The sequence below is a fragment of the Molossus molossus genome, unplaced genomic scaffold (genome assembly GCF_014108415.1).
Source record: "Molossus molossus isolate mMolMol1 unplaced genomic scaffold, mMolMol1.p scaffold_m16_p_19, whole genome shotgun sequence".
Taxonomy (NCBI): domain Eukaryota; kingdom Metazoa; phylum Chordata; class Mammalia; order Chiroptera; family Molossidae; genus Molossus; species Molossus molossus.
In genome coordinates, this window is record NW_023425354.1 from 42,508,592 (window position 1) to 42,529,691 (window position 21,100).

Below are 21,100 nucleotides of genomic sequence, written 5' to 3' on the forward strand. Positions count from 1 at the left end.
CACGCCCCATCTCCCACCCACGGCCACTGTGTCTCCTCTCCTTCCCCCACCCACAGTCAAACTTCTCCAAGAGTTGTCTGTTTTCAGCGATTTCATTTCCTTACCTCCTATCAACCCTTGAACTCACTCCAATCGTTCACCCCCTTGTTCACTGTAGAAGTAACTAACTATGGCTGAAATTAACAGTTCCTCCAAGTCGCTGAAAACAACAGACCTTTTTAGTTTTCAATTTACGAGAGTTCACATCGGCGTTTGAGTCCGTGCAGCATTGCCTCCTTCTGGCCACACTCTTTTGGCTCCTATGGCTTAGCTTGTCTTGTCTTTCCCCATCTTCGCAGGTCCCTCTTTGTGGATGCTGACTCCAGGCTCAGCTCTAGGCCCTCTTCTCCCAAGACAATCCGTTGCTCACAGATTTCTTTGTCCAGAGGCCTTTAACTATGAAAGACAAACCTTTATAATTTACCTGCCTATCTATGTCAAAGGCATTTAAATACATGTCCCAAAGCAAATCCATTGTCTTCCTAAATCAGGGCCTTTTGGTGTTCTCTATCTGGATGTATTCTAGCCAACTGAGCCACTCAGCCAGGGCTTCATTCCTTTTGAATAAATACCTACCTATGAGTTCAGTTACTGGATCATATGGTAACTGAATGTTTAATTTTATAAGGAATTGCCAAACTGTTTTCCAAAATGGTTATGAGAATTCTGGTTCCATGTCTTTTTTTTTTTTCCCCCTGGTTAATCTTCACCCGAGAATATTTTTCCATTGTTTTTTATAGAGAGTAGGAGGGAATGAGGGGGAGGGGGAAAAGAGAGAGTGTACCATTGATGTGAGAGACACATCTGTTGGTTGCCTCCCTCGTGATCCCAATCAGGGGTGGGTTTGAACCTGCAACCCAGGTACGTGCCCTTGACCAGGAATTGAACTCTTTGGTCCAAGGCTTAACTATTCTAATGAATGTGTAATTGTATATCACCGTGGTTTTAATTTGTGTTTCCCTGATGACTAATGATGTTGAGTATGTTTTTATGTGATTATTGGCCATTAGAATTTCTTCTTTGGTGAAGTGTCTGTTCAGATCTTTTGCCCACTTAAAAGATTGGGTTGTATTCTTATTTAGTTGTAAGAATTCTTTATTCCGTATTTGTCTTTTGTTAAATATAAGCATCATATGTATTTTCTTCCAATCTGAGACTTGCCTTTTTATTCTTTTAATGGTGTTTTTGAAAAGCAGTTTTACATTTTGATAGTCTAGTTCATCAATTTTTTTTTCCTTTTCTGAATTGTACTTTTGTCCTAGGAAATCTTTGCCTACCCCAAGGACACAAATTTTTTGTCCTGTTTTCTTCTAGAAGTTTTATAGTTTTAGCTTTATTTTAGGTCTGTAGTACATTTCAAGTTTACTTTTTGTTATTTTTTTATCCTCAACTGAGGACATTTTTCCATTTTGTTGTTCAGATAGTATGGAAGGGAGAGAGAGAGAGAGAAACATCGACGTGAAAGAGACACATCAAGTGGCTGCCACCCTCACAACCCAACCAGGGCCAGGGACAAACTGCAACCGAGGTACATGCCCTTAGCCGGAACCGAACCCGCGTCTCTCGGGACCGCAGGCCAGCGCTCTAACTGCTGAGCCAAACCGGTCAGGGCTCAAGTTTACTTTTTAATGTGTGGTATATAGATGATTTTCCCACCATACAGATATTCAGTTGTTTCAGACACCACTTTTGAATTCAAAGACTAATGTTCCATTGAATTATGTTATCACCTTTCATAAAATTAATCTGTGTACGTGTGGTTCTATTTCTGGAATATCTGTTCTGTCATTACTTTATATGTTGATGCTTACACCAGTACCAATTATCTTAACAGTAATTTTATACGTTTTGAAATTGAGTAGTGTAAACTTCCCGTTTTCGTGTACATTTTAGAATCAGGTTGTCAATTTCTGATAAAGCCTGATTGATATTACATTGCATTTATAATTTAACTTGGGGTCAGTTGACATCTTGAAAACATCAATGTTTCAAACTATGAACATGGTATATCTTTATTTGGGGCTTTCTTTCATTTCTCAGTGATCTGTATTTTTCAGTGTGCAGGTCTTGAGCATGTACTGTTAAATTTATCACTAGATATTTTATTTTTGATGGTATTAAAATGTGTTTTTTTAAAAAAATTTTCAGTTTATTGGCAGTATATAAAAATACAGTTGACCTTTGTATGTCAACCATGTCCGTCTTGCAAACTTGCTAAATTCACTTACTAGTTTTAGATTCCTTCAGATTTTCTGTGTACATGATTATATCTGCAAAGTTTTATTTCCTTCTTTTTAACCTTTATGCCATTATTTCTTTTTCTTGCCTTATTGCGTTAATTAAGACCTCTAATACCATATTGAATACCAGTGATGGGAGCTATATCCTTGCCTTCTTCCTGATTGTAAGGAGAAATTATTCAGACTTTTGCTATTAAATATAATGGCAGCTGTAGATTTTTTGGTTGATAGCAACTATCAGTGTAAACCTTTCTTCTATTTCTGGTTTGCTTTTTCTGCATCTGTTGAGATGATTGTGGTGTTTCTTCTTTATGTAACAAATTATACTGATTGATTTTGGTTACTGAGTAAACCTTGCCTTCTTGGGATTAACTTCATTTGGTCATGACATTATATCTGTTTAATATAGTGCTGGATTTGATCTGCTAATATTTTGTTGAAGATTTTTACATCTGCGTTTATGAGTGATGTTTAGATATAGTTTTTCTTTCTTAGCATGTCTGTTTTTCTGTTTTTGTTTTTGTTTGTCTGTCAAAGTAAACCTAACATCATAAATGAGTTGGAAGGTGTTCTCTATTTTCTGAAATAACTTATGCAAGATTGGTATTTCTTTGTCCTTAAATGTTATATAGAATTTGCCAGTAAATCCATCCAGACCTAGAGGTTTCTCTTTTGGGATATTTTAAATTATGAATTCACTATTTACTAGATATAGAGCTATCTAGATTTTCTGCTTTTTATGTGTCAGTTTTGATATTTTGTGTTTTTCAAGGGATTTATTCATTTTCCTTACTATCTACATACGATTTATAGTGATGCCTTTCTCATTATTCATATTGAGAGTATGTTTTCTATTTCTTGATCATACGAGTAAGATATTTATCAATTTTAATGATCTTTTCAAAGAACCAGCTGTTGATTTAGTTGTTTTTTCTATTCATCCATTTGCTATTTCATTTATTTTTGCTTTTGTTATTTCCTTCTACACTCTTGGGTTTAGTTTATTCTTTTTCTGGCTCCCTATGGTGGAGTCTTAGATAACTAATTTTGGACCTTTTCTCTAATGTAAGCATTTAAAGCTATAATTTTCCCACTAAGCATTGTTCTAGCTACATACCACACATGTAGATAGATTGTATTTTCATTCAGTTAATACTTTCTAATTTCTTCAACAGATGGGTTATTTAGAAGATATATTGTTATTGATTTCTAGCCTGTTCCCGGGGTTGTCAGATAATGTACTCTGAATGAATTCAGTCTTTTAACATTTATTCAGACTTGTTTTATTGCCCAGCATATGGACTGTCTTGATGAAAATGTTCCAGGTGTACTTAAAAAAAAAATGTGTGTTCTGAAGCAGTGGTCAGCTGGCAAACCCTGTGGCCTACATCCAGGCCTGAGCTACCTGTCTGCGGGGTATGGCTGACAGGGTAGGAAGGCCGATTTTGGTGAGAAAAGATCTGCCGACAAGGACTGGTTTCAGAGCTCCCTGGTCCCTAGCCTTGCTCAGATGCTGAGAAAGGACTTGCCAGTTAAGCTGTCAGCCCAGATGGTGACTACACCCACAGCACATTCCTTGGAAAGTTACAGCCTACTGAACATGGCATCCAAGGTTATACAAGTGATGGGAATTTTCCAGAGCCATTGCTTTCCAAAGGTCTTCCATCTATTTCAAATCCTGTTCTTCCTCCAAAAATACCTAAGGAATTTATAATGAAATACAAACGTGGAGAGACAAATGTGTAAGCCTCACACCAGTTTGCACAAATGCAACAGGTTCTTCTTGACCTTGAGGAAACAGTGACAACAGGTAATATTGTAGGACCATATTTTGCTTTTTGTGCTGTGGTGGATGATATTCAATTTAAGACTGGACTGGGACAAAATAAAAAGGAGTCTAAGTTCAGTGCAGCAAAATTAGCTCTTTGTGAATTTCTACAATTAGATAAACCTGAACCCCAAATTTAAAAACAATCAGGTCCTCCTCCTGTCCCTGCAGAACCTATTGCTTCACCAGAACCAGCACTTTTCAAAAGTGTGTTAGGAAGGGAGACACATGCAGTGTGCAGGGATTTTGCAGATTGTTAAACATTCGGTCAACTAATTTCTGGTCATTGAGAATATCTGAAATGTAGCAATTCATTGGCTGCTTTTATAATTGAAAGAGCGGGTGCAGGTGAATACAATTATAGCCAGTGATTAAATCCAAAGGAAGAGTGTTGCATGATACTTGAGCTATTGTTACAAGAAGGTCTCTCCTTAGGTACTTTTATAGACAATTTCTACTCTTCTGCAAAAATCCTGCTATGGTGGAAAAATCAATATTTTGTACAGAGCTAGCTTCTAATTTACACCCTTTCAAACAGATCCAAAAATATCAACGTTTACCTTTATGTGAACCAGTTGTCTAAAAGATCAGCCCAGATTAAGTCATGATTGTGTCTTAATCCACATTCTATTATCTATATTTGAAGCCAATGAAGGACTGAGTCTCCATATGGCTGTTGAAGGCAAAATTTATGTCTGCTGTCATGCAGATGTTGTTAATAGAGTAAGCAGTATGTCCTCAAGTGACAAACTGACAAAATGGGAAGTGCTTGGTGTACAGGGAGCATTGCTGAGTCACTTTATACAACTGTACGTCAGTAGTATACTTGGTGATGGGAATTGCAGTGATACTAGAGGCTTAGAAATTGCTATAAAGCAACATGTTGGTGATGTGCTTACTTCAAAACTCCCAGTGTTTCATTTGGTCAACAGATCTCAGATTAGTTTAGTACCTTCTGCATATCTCCTTCAAACAAACCTGGAGTATAGATCCTTGAATCTGAATTGGGCACAAGGGGAGATTTCTTTGGAGAGTGTGGATGGCCTGAGTGGGAAGATCACTGAAAGTTCCTTGTTTAAAAATAACTTTGTCAGTGGCAAGTCAGCCTTGTAAGGCCACAGCATTAAGCTGATTTAACTCTTGTCAGTGAAGCTAAGAAAGACAATGTACTTGAAGCTAGTACATCATGTATGTCTGGATCCTATCAAGAAGCTAAAACTTTGTTGAAATCCTACTTACAGCAACATGGCTATGGTTCCTGGATTGGGAAATCTCCCTGTGTAGAGCAGTTCAGTATGTGAATTAGGCAGTCCATTGCCACATTAAAATCTTTTATTTTGTAAATGCTCCAATCCAAGGACATGGGGTAGCTGCTGAATGGATGAGAACACAAGCCAGCTATATGCTGTCTACGAGAAACCCACTTCAGATCAAAAGACAGACTGAAAGTAAAGGGGTGGAAAAGGATATTTAATGCAAATGGTAATGAAAATAGCCCTGGCCGGTTTGGCTCAGCGGTTAGAGCGTTGACCTGTGGTCCAGAGAGATCCGGCTTCGGTTCCTGCTAAGGGCACGTACCTCGGTTGCAGTTTGTCCCCGGCCCTGGTTGGTCGTTCGGGTGGCAGCCACTCGATGTGTCCTTTTCACGTCAATGTTTCTCTCTTTCTCTCTCTTCCTGTCTCTCCCTCCCACTCTATCTGAACAAAAAATGGAAAAAATGTCCTTGGGTGAGGATAAAAAAAAAAAAGGTAATGAAAATAAAAGCTGGGGTAGCATGCTTATATCAGACAAAATAGACTTTAAAACAAAGGCTCTAATAAGAGACAAAGAAGAACATTATATAATGGTAAAGGGATTAATCCAACAAGAGGATATAACCCTTGTAAACATTTATGCACCCAAACATAGGAGCACTTCAATATATAAAGTGAATATTGATAGATATAAAGAGAGAGATCAACAGTAATACAGTCAAAGTAGGGAACTTCAACACCCCATTGACATTAGTGGATAAAATTCCAGACGGAAAATCAACAAGGAAACAGCAACCTTAAATGACATATTAGACCAGATGGATTTAATTGATATTTTTAGAGCATTTCATCCCAAAGCAGCAGACTATACGTTGTTTTCAAGTGTACATGGAACATTTTCCACGATAGACCACATGTTGGGCCACAAAACAAGTCTCAGTGAATTTAAGAAGATTGAAATCGTATCAAGGATTTTCTTCAACCACAATGGTTTGAAACTAAAAATCAATTATAAGAAAAACACTGAAAACACACAAAGACACAGAGGCTAAATAACATGTTACTAAATAATGAATGGGTTAACAGTGAGATCAAGGAAGAAATCAAAAGATACTTTGAGAATGAAAACATAATAATAACCCCCAATCTATGGGACATAGCAAAAGCAGCCAGAGAGAAATTCATAGCAATACAGCTCTATCTCAAGAAACAAAAAAAAATCTCAAATAATATAACTTTACACCTAAAGGAACTGGAAAAAGAATAACAAACAAAGCCCAAAGTGAGTAGAAGGAAGAAAATAATAAAGATCAGAGCAGAAATAAATGAAGTAGAGTCTTAAACATAAATAAATAAAAGATCAGTGAAACCAAGAGTTGGTTCTTTGAAAGATAAATAAGATCAAGTAGATTCATCTAGAAAAATAAAAGAGAGGACCAAAATAAAATCAGAAATGAAAGAGAAATGACAACTGACACCATAGAAATACAAAGGATTATAAGAAAATACTACAAACAGTTATATGCCAACAAATTGAGCAATCTGGAAGAAATGGATAAATTCTTGAAACATAGAATCTTTCTAGACTGAATCAAAAAGAAACACTATCGGAATAGACCTATCATAACTAACAAAGTCAACGCAGTAATCAAAAATCTCCCAACAATGCAGATTGGTGCAGCCACTGTGGAAAACAGTATGGAGGTTCCTCAAAAAAATTAAAAGTGGAACTGCCTATGACCCAGTGATTCCACTTCTAGGTATATATCCAAAGAAACCCAAAACACTATTTTGAAAGAATATATGCACCCTTATGTTTATTGCAGCGTTATTTACAATAACCAAGATATGGAAGCAGCCCAAGTGCCCATCAGTAGCCAAGTAGATAAAAAAGTGGTGGTACATATATACAATAGAATATTACATAGCCATAAAAGAGAATGAAATCTTGCCATTTGGGACAGCATGGATGGACTAAGAGGATATTATGCTAAGAGAAATAATAATAATGTCTTCCCTCCTTTGTTCTTTGTGGTTTTTGTTGTTGTTGTTATCTTATTTATTTATTTATTTATTTATGGTATGTGCCCCTAGCGGGAACCAAACCCAGGACTCTCTGGTCCGCAGGCCGACGCTCCAACCACTGAACCAAACCGGCCAGGGCTGATTTTTTTGGGGGGGGGAGTCTATTTGCCATATCAATTACTGAGATAAGAGTGTTGAAACTACCATATAATGGTGGATTTGTATATTTCTCCTTTTCATTCTGTCAGTTTTTGTTTTGTGTATTTTGAAATTCTTTTTAGGTACACACATTTTTATCATTGTGTCTCCCTCATCCAGGAATTAACTCTGTTAGTGTTATGAAATGTCCTTTTTTATCTCTGATAATATTCCTTGTCCTGCAGTATACTTTGCCTGCTATTAATGATACACCTTTTTTCAGTGTTTTATTTTTAATATACCTGTCTTTTTATATTTGAAGTTAATTTCTTGTAGACAGCAAATCATTGGGTCTTTCTTATTCGTTATGACAATTTCTGCCTTTTAATGGGGGTTCTTGAACCATTTACACTTAATATAATTACAGTTACATGTTTGGTTTGAAGTTTTTCATTTTGCTATTTTTTTTCTATTTGTCCCATCTGTTGCTTGTTGTTATTGTTAGCCTTTCCTAACTTGGATTGAGTATTTTTTATGATTCAAATTTATTTCCACTATGAACCTATTAGCTATACTCTTTGCTTTACTTTTCTTTGTTTGTGTGTTTTTCTGTTTGTTTGGGTTTTTTGCTGTTGTTAATCCTTACCTGAGGATGTTTTTTCATTGACTTTTAGAGAGAGTGAAAGGGAGGGAGGGAGGGGGAAACAGAGAGAGAGGAGAGACATCAATTGGTGGCCTCCCGCATGACCCCAACTGTGGCTGGGAATCGAACCTGCAACCCAGGTACATGTTCTTGACTGAGAATCAAACCTGAGATGCTTCAGTCCGCGGGCGCACACTCTTAACTGCTGAGCCAAACTGGCTGGGGCCTCATATTGCAATTTTAAGAACTGCTTTGATGTTGTAGCATACATCTTTAACTTATGTCTACCTTCATGTAATGCTTTGTCTAGTAATTTTTTACTAGATACTAGACATTATGAATATTACATTATTTAGTGTCTGGATTATGTATATTTCTTTTTTTTTTTAAATCCTCACCCAAGGATATTTTTCCATTTATGTTCAGATAAAGTGGGAGGGAGGGCGGGAAGTGGGGGGGGGGGATATTGATGTGAGAGAGACACACCAGTTGGCTGCCTCCCGCACGACTCTGACCAAGACTGGGAACGAACTGCAACTGAGATACATGCCCTTGACCAGAATCGAACCTGTGACTCATTGGTCTGTGGGCTGACACTTAACCGCTGAGCCAAACTTACATAATTAGAGAATTATGTATATTTCTTTAAAGAACATTGAGTTGTCGCCCTGGCAGGGGATTTGGCCCACAACCTGGGCATTGTGCCCTGACCAGGAATTGAACCATGACCTCTTAGTGCGTAGGTCAGTGCTCAACCATTGAGCTACACCAGCTGGGCAATCCTCAGGTGAGGATTAAAAAAAAAAAAAGAATATTGAGTTATCTAGCAGGCTGTTAATTTACTTGCAGATCAGATGATCCTTTTGAGATTGGAGTGGGTCTAGAATAGATGATATTTGGATCTAGTTTAGCCCTATTTCTAAACCATGGCTTTTCTGGGGTCTCTACTGAATGCACATGTTTATTGAGTTCTCTCCACCCTGGTTGGTTGGAATACATATGTATGCTAGCCTGTGTGAGCTCCAGTAATTTTTCAGTTTATCTTAATGTGTACTTTTCGTCTGGCTTTGTTGCGGATTCTCATTTTGTATATGCTCAACTTACAATTCAGCCAAAGATTCAAGAGAATGCCTGTGTAGGTTATTGAAGTTCTCTGTGTAGCTTCTCCCTCCCGTATTCTGCATCCATGAACTCCAGCAACTCACCTCCCTGAACTCTGATCTGTACTCAGCAGGACTGCCGTGTTCTTGGGTTCCCTTCCCTACACACTGTGGTCCCCGAAGTACAGAAGGAAAACCTCAGTGATCAGAGGGCTCTCCCTTCTTTCAGGGATCAGTTTTGCTTTACCTGTTGTTGGCATCTGAAAGCAGTTTATATGTTTTTGTCCAGTTTTTTAGCTTATGTTTGAAGAGCTAATCTGGTATCATTTCTTTCAGCATGGGCAGAAGCGGAGGTCAGCAAACCGGTTGTTAGTTTTTCTCACAGTTATCTTTAAGTGAAGGCTTTTAAAAAATGCACTAAAACCTGATTAATAGTTTTTCTGTAGAAATTATTTTTATAATTGCTAATATGGCCATAAGATTTAAAATTCAAAAGGTGCAAAAGAGGATGTAGTGCAGTCTGCCTATCACGTGTCTCCCCTACTCACCTAGGTCCTCTTGCAGGAGGCACCGAACAAAATAGAAACAGACTCATAGATACAGAGAACAGACTGACCGCTGTCAGAGGAGGGGGTTTAGGAGGCTGGGTGAAAAAGATGAAAGGATTAAGCTAAGAAAAAAAACAATTCATGGACACAGACAACAGCATGGTGATTTCCAGAGGGAAAAGGGGGAGTGAGGGTGGTAGAAGAGGGGAAAAGGGGGATAAATGGTGATGGAAGGAGACTTGACTTGGGGTGGTGAATGCACAATGCAAGGCACAGATGATGAGGTATAGAGTTTACACCTGAAACCTATATTGTTGCCCCAATACATTTAATTTTTTTTAAAAGGGCAATTAGTATTGTATAAATACCTTCTTCTTATAATATTCTGTTTTAAGAAGTACCCATACTTACTTATTTAATTCCCTAATATGGGTGCGGCGGGGAAGTTAATGTGCTGTGCATGAGTGCATGTGTGATGCCAGTGTTTCAGATGCCGTGAGTGTATCCTTGTTGGGAAGTGTGTATCTCACTTCTGTGATTTTATGATTTGTCCAAAGTGATACAACTTAAACCAAGTTTTCAAATGATGAGCTCCAAAAAGGCTCTTTAACAATGTTATCTATAGTTTATTACAAATTCTAAACTGTAAAAGTATGTCCAATTATGCTCATGATTTTAGCACATATCTCACAAAAATCTGTTTTTATTCTTTTAGGCCATAATGCAACAGGGAGAGACATCCATAAAACCCATCCTCCAAGTCATTGTAAGTAACTACATATATTTTATGTTAAATAGTTTTTAAACTTATGTGTAATCATAAATTACATTTGGTGAAGGACACAAAGATTTGTGCACTTCAGGAAATCTCTCCATCATCACAAAAAATAGGGCAGTCCATGTTATAACCCTGAGCAAGGAACCAGGCTTTTTTTCCCTTCTTTCTTTCTTTATGGATATTAGAGAGAGGGAAGAGGAGATAGAAACATCGATGAGAGAGAACACTGATTGGCCGCCTCCTGCATGCCCCACAATGGGGATCATGCCCACAACCTGGGAATGTGTCCTGACCATGAATTGAACCGGCGACCTCTTGGTGCATGGGTCGATGCTCAGCCACTGAGCCACACCGGCCGGGCAAGGAACCAGGCTTTTAAACAAATATATTAGGTTAGCTAGTGGTAGACCTTGGACATTCAAATGAGGTTTTGCCTCTCTGTTCTTTCCACAATTAATGGGTGCTGTAGTGCTACCCATCATCACAACTGCTTAAAATTCTTTGTTAACACTATCATTTAAAGGGTTCTCAAATTATAGTGGGAATTTAAAAAAATCAATAGAAGCAGAATCGTGGATTATACCTGCAGATGCTGAGTCAATAGCCCTGATGGTCTCTATTACTGTCAAACTAGCTGCTAGTCATCTCCAGGCTTATTTCATCCCAAGGCTCTGTTTACATACTTCACTTAAAGCTGCCTCTGATTTCCTTCCGGTTGGGATAAATGGCTTAGCTCTGCCCCATGTCATTATGTGCACACTTCTCTTATGTCTCTCTGCCTCCGTCTCTATCCTAATTGTAAGCCCCTTCAGGGCAAGAATATTTTTTTTCATTCTGTATTTTTAGCATGTTTCCTGCACAGCATCTTGCATATATTAGGTACCTTGTTACATATTTTTTTAGAGTTGATTGTCAACAAATTTGAGTCACGGAAGAGAACACAAGAGTATTGGCAAGATTTTATTCTCATCTGTGTTGTGTTTCATAATGTTAGTGGAACAATCGTCATATCTAATTTTCTTTTACTTGGATTTAGGTTTTGAGAGAATGAGCAGTTTGGTTTGTGTCGATCTAATGGCAAGCCTAGTCTTCTGCCACTTAAGTTTACTTATCTCTGGGGGCTGGGCAGACAAACTGGCTAATGAATCAAGTTTTCTATTTTAGAGCATTCGTCCCATTACTACAGGGAATAGTCCACCCCGTTATCGACTGCTTATGAGCGATGGGTTGAACACTCTATCCTGTAAGTATGATGTATATAAATCTAGGAAATTGTATTTGAATAATAAAAGCATAACCAACCTTATGATTGCGATAATTTGGGGCATTCTAGAAGTCTGCATTTGCTTGGCTGTGCAGGTCATTCAGACAGAATTGCAACTGGCAGAGAACATTCTAACAATAGACTGGATCTGTCACTTGGCTTAATTAATTTTCTCTAACTGGTGTGCTATGTTTTCTTTGATTAATTTCCCTCATGATGATATTGACATTTAGTGAATATGATAGGTTAGCTGTCCTATACTTGCCTTTAGGAGTTTTATTTCTGTGTTGGAAGCTTTACCTGGGATAAAGGAGAGAATTTGCAGAATTTATGCTTTCTATCTCTAGTCACAATGTGAAGGACCTAGAAAAGATATTTTTAGTCCTTGTCATGAAACCCGAATAATGGAAAAAATGATTGGGGTACTTTAAGTAATACATACATTTCAGAGTAGCAGCAGATGTTTAATTAATGCGCAGCAAATTATACTGTTTTTCACTATGCAGAATCTGTCTGACTAGTTTTAATTTCAGGAACATTTTAAGGCATTTTCTTTGCTAGTACAGGTGTGATCAGCTTTCAGACTGTCATGGCTAAAATGTTTTGGAGACTAAAGTAATCTTTGCTTTTCAGCTTTTATGTTGGCAACACAGTTGAACCTTCTTGTTGAAGAGTCACGATTGTCTAGCAACTGTATTTGCCAGATTAACCGATTTATTGTTAACACACTGAAAGATGGAAGGTATGTAGTGTGTTTTTTTCTGTTTTATTGTGTTGTAGAATGGGGGCTAATTTTTGAACAGTTCATTGGATGCCAGAATTCAATTTGGAATCCAAAAGGCAATGATGAGCTTTCAGCTAAAAATTTGCAGCTATTGAATTCTGTACTCAGGTGACTAAAAAACACAGCACCAAAGGGAGAGAAATATGGGAACACTGGAAATTTCAGAGCAGGGGATTAAAGCAGAATGTAGTACACTTTCTATTTCGAATCTATTCAGAAGCACAGCTTTTAGGATTCTCTCTTAAAGTATCTTAATAAAAAGGGGTCACTTATCAGAGCCCAAAAAGGTATCATAAATTATGTAATGTAGCTGCTTTTTTGCATTCTTGAATCTTTCATAGTAAACACTTTATCCGGCCAATATAGGTGCTACATGCTAGAGATACAGTGATGAACAGAACTGTTACTGATTTATAGGTAACCATTGATAAAATATGGCTTTTGGTTGGGAAGTGGCTTTACATTCTATTTTCTCAATTTTTTAGTTTTTAATTACAAAACACACGAGGAGCCCTGACCGGTTCGGCTCAGCGGTTAGAGCATTGGCCTGTGGTCCAGAGAGACCCTGGTTCGGTTCCAGTTAAGGGCATGTACCTCAGTTGCAATTTGTCCCCAGCCCTGGTTGGGTCATGCGGTGGCAGCCACTCAGTGTGTCCCTTTCACATCGATGTTTCTCTCTTTCTCTCTTCCTTTCTCTCCCTCCCACTCTATCTGAACAAAAGATGAAAAAATGTCCTCGGTTGAGGATAAAAAAAAAACACACACACACACGAAGAGAAAATATAGCGAGCATTTCCACTTTAATATGGGTATATCAGTATATATTACATTATTGCTTGTCATTTCCAAATAACTTCTTTGACTTATATTTGTTTGATATATCTTTATTCTTCTTACTTTTGACCTTGGTGTTATTAATTTTTGATGTCTTTATAAACAACATATAGTTTTAAATTTAATTATTTTTTTCCTCTTGAACATTATATTTTATTTTATTTTTTTTATTAAATTTTTTTTTAATAGATGTTTCTCCTTTTCATCCCATTGACACCCTCCTCCCAGGTCCTCCTCTCCCCCCACCATTGTTGTCTATGTCCATTGTTTGAGTACATGCATATAAGTTCTTTGGTTTATTCCTCTCCCCACCCCCCTTCTGAGGTTTATCAGTTTGTACCCTACTACTGTATCTCTGGATCTATTTTGTTCATCAGCTTATTTTGTTCATTATATTCCACAAATAAGTAAGATCATGTGGTACTTGTCTTTCTCTGATGGCCTTATTTCGCTTAGCATAATTCCCTCCAGGTCCCTCCCTGTCGTCTCAAAAGATGAAAGATCTTTCTTTCTTACAGCTGCATAGTACTCCATTGTGTGTATGTACCACTGCTTTTTTATCCACTCATCTACTGATGGACACTTGGGCTGTTTGCAGATCTTAGCAATTGTGAATAGTGCAGCTGTGAACATAGGGGTACACACACTCTTTCTGATTGGTGTTTCAGGCTTCTTAGGGTATATTCCTAAAAGTGGAATCACTGGGTCAAATGGCAGTTTCATTTTTAATTTTTTGAGACAACACCATATTGTTATCCATAGTGGCTGCACCAGTCTGCATTCCCCCCAGCAGTGTACTAGAGTCCCCTTTTCTCCACACCCTCGCCAAACTTGTTGTTTGATGATGTGTTGATGGCAGCCTTTCTGTCAGGTGTTATAGTTTCAAATTTTAATTTATTATTGATCTTTCCCTGCTAAATTTTGTGTTTTTACTGTGTTCTTGCTTCACTGTTTTCTCTTTTCCTGCCTTGGATTGATTGAGATTCTTAATTCTCTTTTTTTCTTCTACTAGTTTGGAACTAGTTTTCTCCTACTAGTTTTTCTTCTACTAGTTATTCATTCTATATGTGGTTTTTTTGTGGTTACTCTTACATTAAAAAAAATTCTATATATCATGTAGTATTATCTTCTTGTCAGGATATTGTGTTCTTGTCATTATGTTGTGTAAAACAGCTTTTGTAATATAAATAATATATACATAAGTTACAAAAATCCCATAAACAAAAATAACTGTAATCTCACTGCCTAGAAAGACTGTTATTAACATTTTGTTGTCGACCTTTCAGACTTTTTCTTTGACTATAAATATTAATAAACCTGCATTTTCTTTTTAAAATACCCCATAACTGCCCTGGCCGGTTTGGCTCAGCGGTTAGAGCGTCGGCCTGCGGTACAGAGAGACCCGGGTTCGGTTCCCGCTAAGGGCACGTACTTCGGTTGCAGTTTGTCCCCGGCCCTGGTTGGTCGTGCGGGTGGCAGCCACTCGATGTGTCCCTTCACGTCGATGTTTCTCTCTCTCTCTCCCTTCCTCTCTCTCCCTCCCTCTCTATCTGTACAAAGAATGGAAAAAATATCCTCGGGTGAGGATAAAAAAAAAAAAAAAAAAAATTAGCTAAAATACCCCATAACCAATATGGTTTTATAATGCCCTTTTTTAACTTTATAGTGATCATTTTTACATGTCTTGATATATCTCTGTGTCATCTATTACTCAATATTCTACTATATGAGTTTACCATAATTAAGTTAATATTTATTTATTTTTTTAAATATATATATTTTTTTTTTTTTTTTTTTTTTTTTTTTTTTGTCCTCACCCGAGGACATTTTTCCATTTTTTGTTCAGGTAGAGTAGGAGGGGGAGAGAGGAACAGAGAGAGAGAGAGAAACATCGACGTGAAGGGACACATCGAGTGGCTGCCACCCACACGACTGACCAGAGCCGGGGACAAACTGCAACCGAGGTACATGCCCTTAGCGGGAACCGAACCCGGGTCTCTCGGGACCGCAGGCCGACGCTCTAACCGCTGAGCCAAACTGGCCAGGGCTATTTTTTTAAATATATTTTTTTGATTTTTTAGAGAGGGAGAAAGGGAGAGAGATAGCAACATCAATTGGCTGTCTCCTAAACGCACCCCTACTGGGGATCGAGCCTGAAACCCAGGCATGTGCCATGACCAGGAATCAAACTGGGACCTCTCAGTCCATGGGATGACACGACACTCAATCCACTGAGCCACATGGACCAGGCAATTAAGTTAATATTTAAATTGTATATTATTTCACTATTGAAAAAATTTTGCCAATGTTTCTTTGAATATATCTGTGGCTCTGTCTTTATATATGTGTTTAATTTATTTAGAAAAGTGATTATTGTAATAAAAATGATACATAGTATAGTCTATTCAAGCAATGCAGAAAAAGGTATAAAGAAACTTGTCCACAGTTTGTATAGTCCAGAAATAACCATATCATCATTTAGTGAGCATCATTCCAGATATCTCTCAGTGCATATTTATCAGTGATTGGTGGATAGGTAGAAATATTTTTGAAATTAAAATGATAATATAAATACAGTCATACACTGTATAACTATGTTTCAGTCAGTAATGGATCACATATACAATAGTGATCCCATAAGGTTATTATTATTTTTTTAAATATGTTTTTGTTGATATTTTAGAGAGGGAAGAGAGAAATAGAAACATCCATGAGAGAGAACATCTATTGGCCACCTCCTGCATGCCCCCTACTGGGGATTGGGCCCACAACCTGGGCATGTGCCCTGACCAGGAATCGAACCAGTGACTTCTTGGTGCATGTGTCGACGCTCAACCACTGAGCCACACCGGCCAGGCATCTTGTATTGTTTTAATTATAGTCCCTAAGCATATAAAATCCATGCTAATGTTGCCAGCAGAGGCCAAATCAAGTGACTGACCTGGAAACAAAAAAGTAATTAAAGACTACAAAGGTGGAAAATCAGGATGGTTATTGCTCACCAGTGAGGCATGTCCCATTCCACCACAGCTATGGTCTTGAAAAACAAGAACAGTGATGGAAACTAGAGGGCCTTCTTCATTGAAGGCAACAAGACTAACAGAAATGGGAGAAATTTCTAATGACCTAGATTGATGACCAGACACAGAAGTGTATCTCCATCAGCACCGTGACAATCAGCCAAAGCAAAAAGTTTGTTTGCGATGTCAAAAAAAAGATTAGTCCTGGCTGCTGTGAACTTACTGCTAGCTCTGAGTTGCTTAAACAATTCAGGAATCATTATTCATTAGCCAAAGCAACCCTGAGAAAAAAGAACAAAGCCAGAAGTATCACTTCTAGTCATACTCACGTGTTTGTGGTGATGCTGTTGTAAACAAACCTACTAAGTTGCTGGTTGTATAAAAGCATAGCATATACAATTATGTGTAGTATATAATACTTGATAATAAATGACTGTGTTACTCATGCAAAGTGAGTACGGTGGTGGCAGAAAAACAGACATACAGACCAAGAACTATATATAGGCAAGTGATGTTTGACAAAGGAGCCAAAAACATACAATGGAGAAAAGGAAACTTCTTGGAAAGCCACATGCAAAAGAATGAAACTGCATTGATGTATTATAGGATTGTACACTTGAAATCTGTATATTCTTATTAACTAATGTCATTCCAATAAATTTAATAAAAATTTTAAAAGAAAAAAATCATCATTTATTACATAATGTGAAAGTGAGTGGTGAGCCTATGATTGAGATGAAGGCAGCAGATGAAATCTTTGGAACTCTAGATAAGCTGGTGGTGGAGGAAAATTACTTGACAGAGCATATACACATTTTGTATGGATGAAACCTCCTTATTCTGGAAACGGATGCCTGAAAGTACTTTCATCCATAAGGAGGCCAAGTCAGTGCCAGCTAGGTTTGAAGGTAAGGATAGGATAGCAGTCTTGCTTGTGGGCTGTGTTGAAGGCTACGCATTGAAACCCTTTGGGCACAGTGAGAACCTCAGGGCCTTCAAGCATATCAATAAGCACACTGCCAGTGTACAGACAGGAGCAATAAGTCATGGATGACCCAGCCCCTGTTCCAAGATGCCCTCATCAGTTGCTGTGCCAGCACAAATGGAGGAGAAGTGCTATTTGGAGAATGACACACCTTTCAAGATTTTGCTTGTTGATAACGCTCCCGAACATCCTCCTTTTGTTGGTGGTCTTGATCCCGATATCAGAATGATGTTTCTCTCTTCATATTCCACCTCAGATCCAACCAATGGATGAAGGAGTTACAGCAGCTTTTTTTTTTTTTCCTTTAATCTCACCCAAGGATATTTTTCCATTGTTTTTTTTTTCTTCTTCTTCCCCAGTTAGAATGGGAGGGAAGGAGGGAGAGAGAGAAAGAAATATCTATGTGAGAGAGACACATTGACTGGTTGCCTCCCGCATGACCCCAATCAGGGCCGGGGAACCTAACCACAACCAAGGGTCATGCCCTTGACCAGAATCGTACCCAAGATTCTTCAGTCCTCGGGTTCAGTCCCGGGTCGGCGCTCTAACTGCTGAGCCAAACCGGCCAAGGCGAAGTTACAGCAGTTTTTAAGGCCTACTGCCTGAAGAAGACCTTTGCTCAGGCTATTGCTGCAACTGAGGAGACACTGAGAAGACACTGGTGCAGTTTTGGAAGGAAAGTTTACAACATCTATGACTGCATCAAGACCTTGCTTGGGCTTGGGGTGGTGTCACCAAGAAGTGTATACAGTACATGGCATCCGGAAGAAGACACTCAGGAGGTTCATTCAGGACTTCAAAGAATTTGCCAAGGATGAGTAGGTTGCACGGATCAATAATGCTGTGGTTGAGATGGCAAACTACTTTAACGTGGATGAGGATGAAATTGAGGAGCTTCTAGCCCTGGCCGGTTTGGCTCAGCGGTTAGAGCGTCGGCCTGCGGTCCGGAGAGACCCAGGTTCGGTTCCCGCTAAGGGCACGTACTTCGGTTGCAGTTTGTCCCCGGCCCTGGTTGGTCGTGCGGGTGGCAGCCACTCGATGTGTCCCTTCACATCGATGTTTCTCTCTCTCTCTCCCTTCCTCTCTCTCCCTCCCACTCTATCTATACAAAAAATGGAAAAGTATCCTCGGGTGAGGATAAAAAAAAAAAAAAAGAAATTGAGGAGCTTCTAGAGATGGTTCCTGAGGAACTGACTAATGAGTTGTTGGAACAGGAATGCATTGCTAAAGAGGCAAGAAAAGAGAAACTGCAGGAGCAGGGAAAAAAAGACCCTCCTATAAAATTTAGTGAAGGATTTAGCAGAAACTTTTATAGACTTCAGCAAGCTCTTTAAAAAGTTTGGAAACATAGACTCCAACACCAAAAGGTTTTTTACTGATGGAGAGGAATGTTCATGCTGCATTATCTGCTGAAAGCAATTCTGTGAGGGAAAAAACCACCCACCCGAGTACACCACCAAGGACATACATCGGAAAAGACTGGCTCCTCCTCAAGAAGAGCCTCGGGCAGGGGCCTCTTCAGGAGGCCTTCCAGCACCAGGCATTGTCATCATAGGAGATGACAGCTCCATGCGTGTTCTGCCCCTGAAGACCTTCCAGTGGGACGAGGCGTGGAGGTGGAAGACAGTGAGATGGATGATCCTGACCCTGGGTAGGCTTAGGCTAATATGTGTATGTGTGTCTTAGTCTTGTAACCAAAAGTTTAAAGTGAAAACGTAAAATTGCCCTGGCCGGTGTGGCTTAGTGTTTAGAGCTTCGGACTGCACACCGAAGGGTCACGAGCTCGGTGCCTGGCAAGGGCATGTACCTGGGTTGCAGGTTCGACCCCCAGCCCTGGTCAGGGCAGGTGCAGGAGGCAGCCAATTGATGTCTCTCTCTCTCACACCAATGTTTCTCTCTCCCTTCCATTCTATCTAAAAATCAATGGAAGTAAGAATCTAAAGAAAGAATATGTCTGGTGGGGGGGGTATAGAAGAAGGTACAGAGGGAATAAATGGTGATGGAAGGAGAGTTAACTTGGTGTGGTAAACACACAACACAATGTACAGATGATGTTGTAGAATTGTATACCTGAAACCTATATAATTTTATTAACCAGTGTCACCCCAATAAGTTCAATCAATAAAAATAGTACAGTAAGTACCGTAAAATATACACATACTAGTTTCAGAGAGGGTTTCAGCTGTTTGCCATATGGCTTCACTAATATATAAAGAGAAAATGGAGACTGTTGCTGCCAACACTTCAAGTTAAAATGTGCCAGCATGGAAACCCTCATCATAAGGTCCCAGTCTGCATATAGCTGCCAGATTTGTTATTGATTGCATTTCTGTTCCCATGATGATGTCTCTAGCTCTCTTTAAAAGTGAGGTGATTGTTTAATTAAGGGATGATCATTTCCCAGTGTGAATTACTCATCCATGATGTAATTTTTATCACTCCATGATGTACCTAACCATATACACAGGGACCTAAAGCTGACTGGGTCAAATGGAAAATGATTTGATTAAGTGATTAGATTTTAGACACATTCTGCCCTTGTTTCTTGCTAATTTTTTATAATAAGGTAAAATGCATATATATGTATTTTTTTAATTCTAAGCCTGGAAAAATATTCATGAATTTGATCATCTTTATACATTGTATTCTAAGAAACATTTTGCTGTGATAGTGAATAATAAATATTAAATGATAATGGAAAAAAAGGAAAATATTTTTGTACAACTATATAGTTTGCTTGTGTTTTAAGCTAATTGTTACCACAAAATAGAACCAGAAAGTAAAAAAAAGTTTTAAGTTTATAAAGTAATAAAGACAGGTGTGTAGTAAGCTATACAATCTAGGTTTGTGTAAGGGCACTGTATGATATTGGCACAACGATAAAATTACCTAACAACACATTTCTCAAATAATACCATGCATGACTATACTGTTCTTGCTCTCTTCCTGAATAATTCAGTGCAAAAGCCACTAGGTGTGGCCAACCAACCTAGATGTCTATAGGGGAGGGGTGGTGGTGGCCTGAAACCAAGTGTCAGAGCACAAAGTGAGGAGAGTGTCTTTGTGGGCTGGCGCAGGAGCAGGTAAGGAGAACACATGGAGAGAGGGTGGCTGCAGCTAGTGTGAGTTGTCAGAGCCTGAGTAGGGTGAAGTGAGAATCTGAATGGCTGTTGAGTCCTGAGCAAGTGAAGAGTGCATTCGTAGATGGAGTGGAGGGACAGTAGCAGGTTATTGAGATGGAGTGGGTTGAGGAGGGAGTCCAAGTTGGATAAGGAAGGTGTCTGCAGGAAGTGGTGACAGTGCAGCTTGAGATGATAGAATCCCAAGTGGGGAGAGGAGGGTGATTGTTTTTAATTGGGTGTTGATGGCCTAGAGCCGCAGAGTAGAACACAGTGAGGAAGGTAGTGTCCATGCATGCAGTATTGGGGGTGGCTACAAGAGATTGGTTATGTATGGGGAAATTGATCTAATATATTGACAGTGGGAGCCAATCAAGGGAGAAAGCTGTGATGTTGGATTAAAATGAGAGGTATGGGTAAACTCAAGGTCCTTAATATATACAGATAAATATAGAAAGCTATAAATGTTCAGTGTGTGTGTGTGTTCTCTAGATCTCTCTAC

At 38.7% G+C, this 21,100-nt stretch overlaps 1 protein-coding gene and 1 pseudogene across 2 annotated transcripts in view; both read left to right on the top strand.

The window, feature by feature from the left end:
* The window catches only part of RPA1 (replication protein A1), a 58,462-nt gene that overhangs the window by 357 nt on the left and 37,005 nt on the right, over positions 1-21,100 (top strand). For both annotated transcript variants that reach the window (XM_036269074.1, XM_036269073.1), the window contains exons 2-4: positions 10,530-10,580; positions 11,757-11,835; positions 12,490-12,598. In XM_036269074.1, the coding sequence (XP_036124967.1) occupies positions 10,530-10,580; positions 11,757-11,835; positions 12,490-12,598 (239 nt within the window). The remainder of the gene's footprint in view (positions 1-10,529; positions 10,581-11,756; positions 11,836-12,489; positions 12,599-21,100) is intronic.
* On the top strand, positions 3,745-5,408 carry LOC118634500 (annotated as a pseudogene).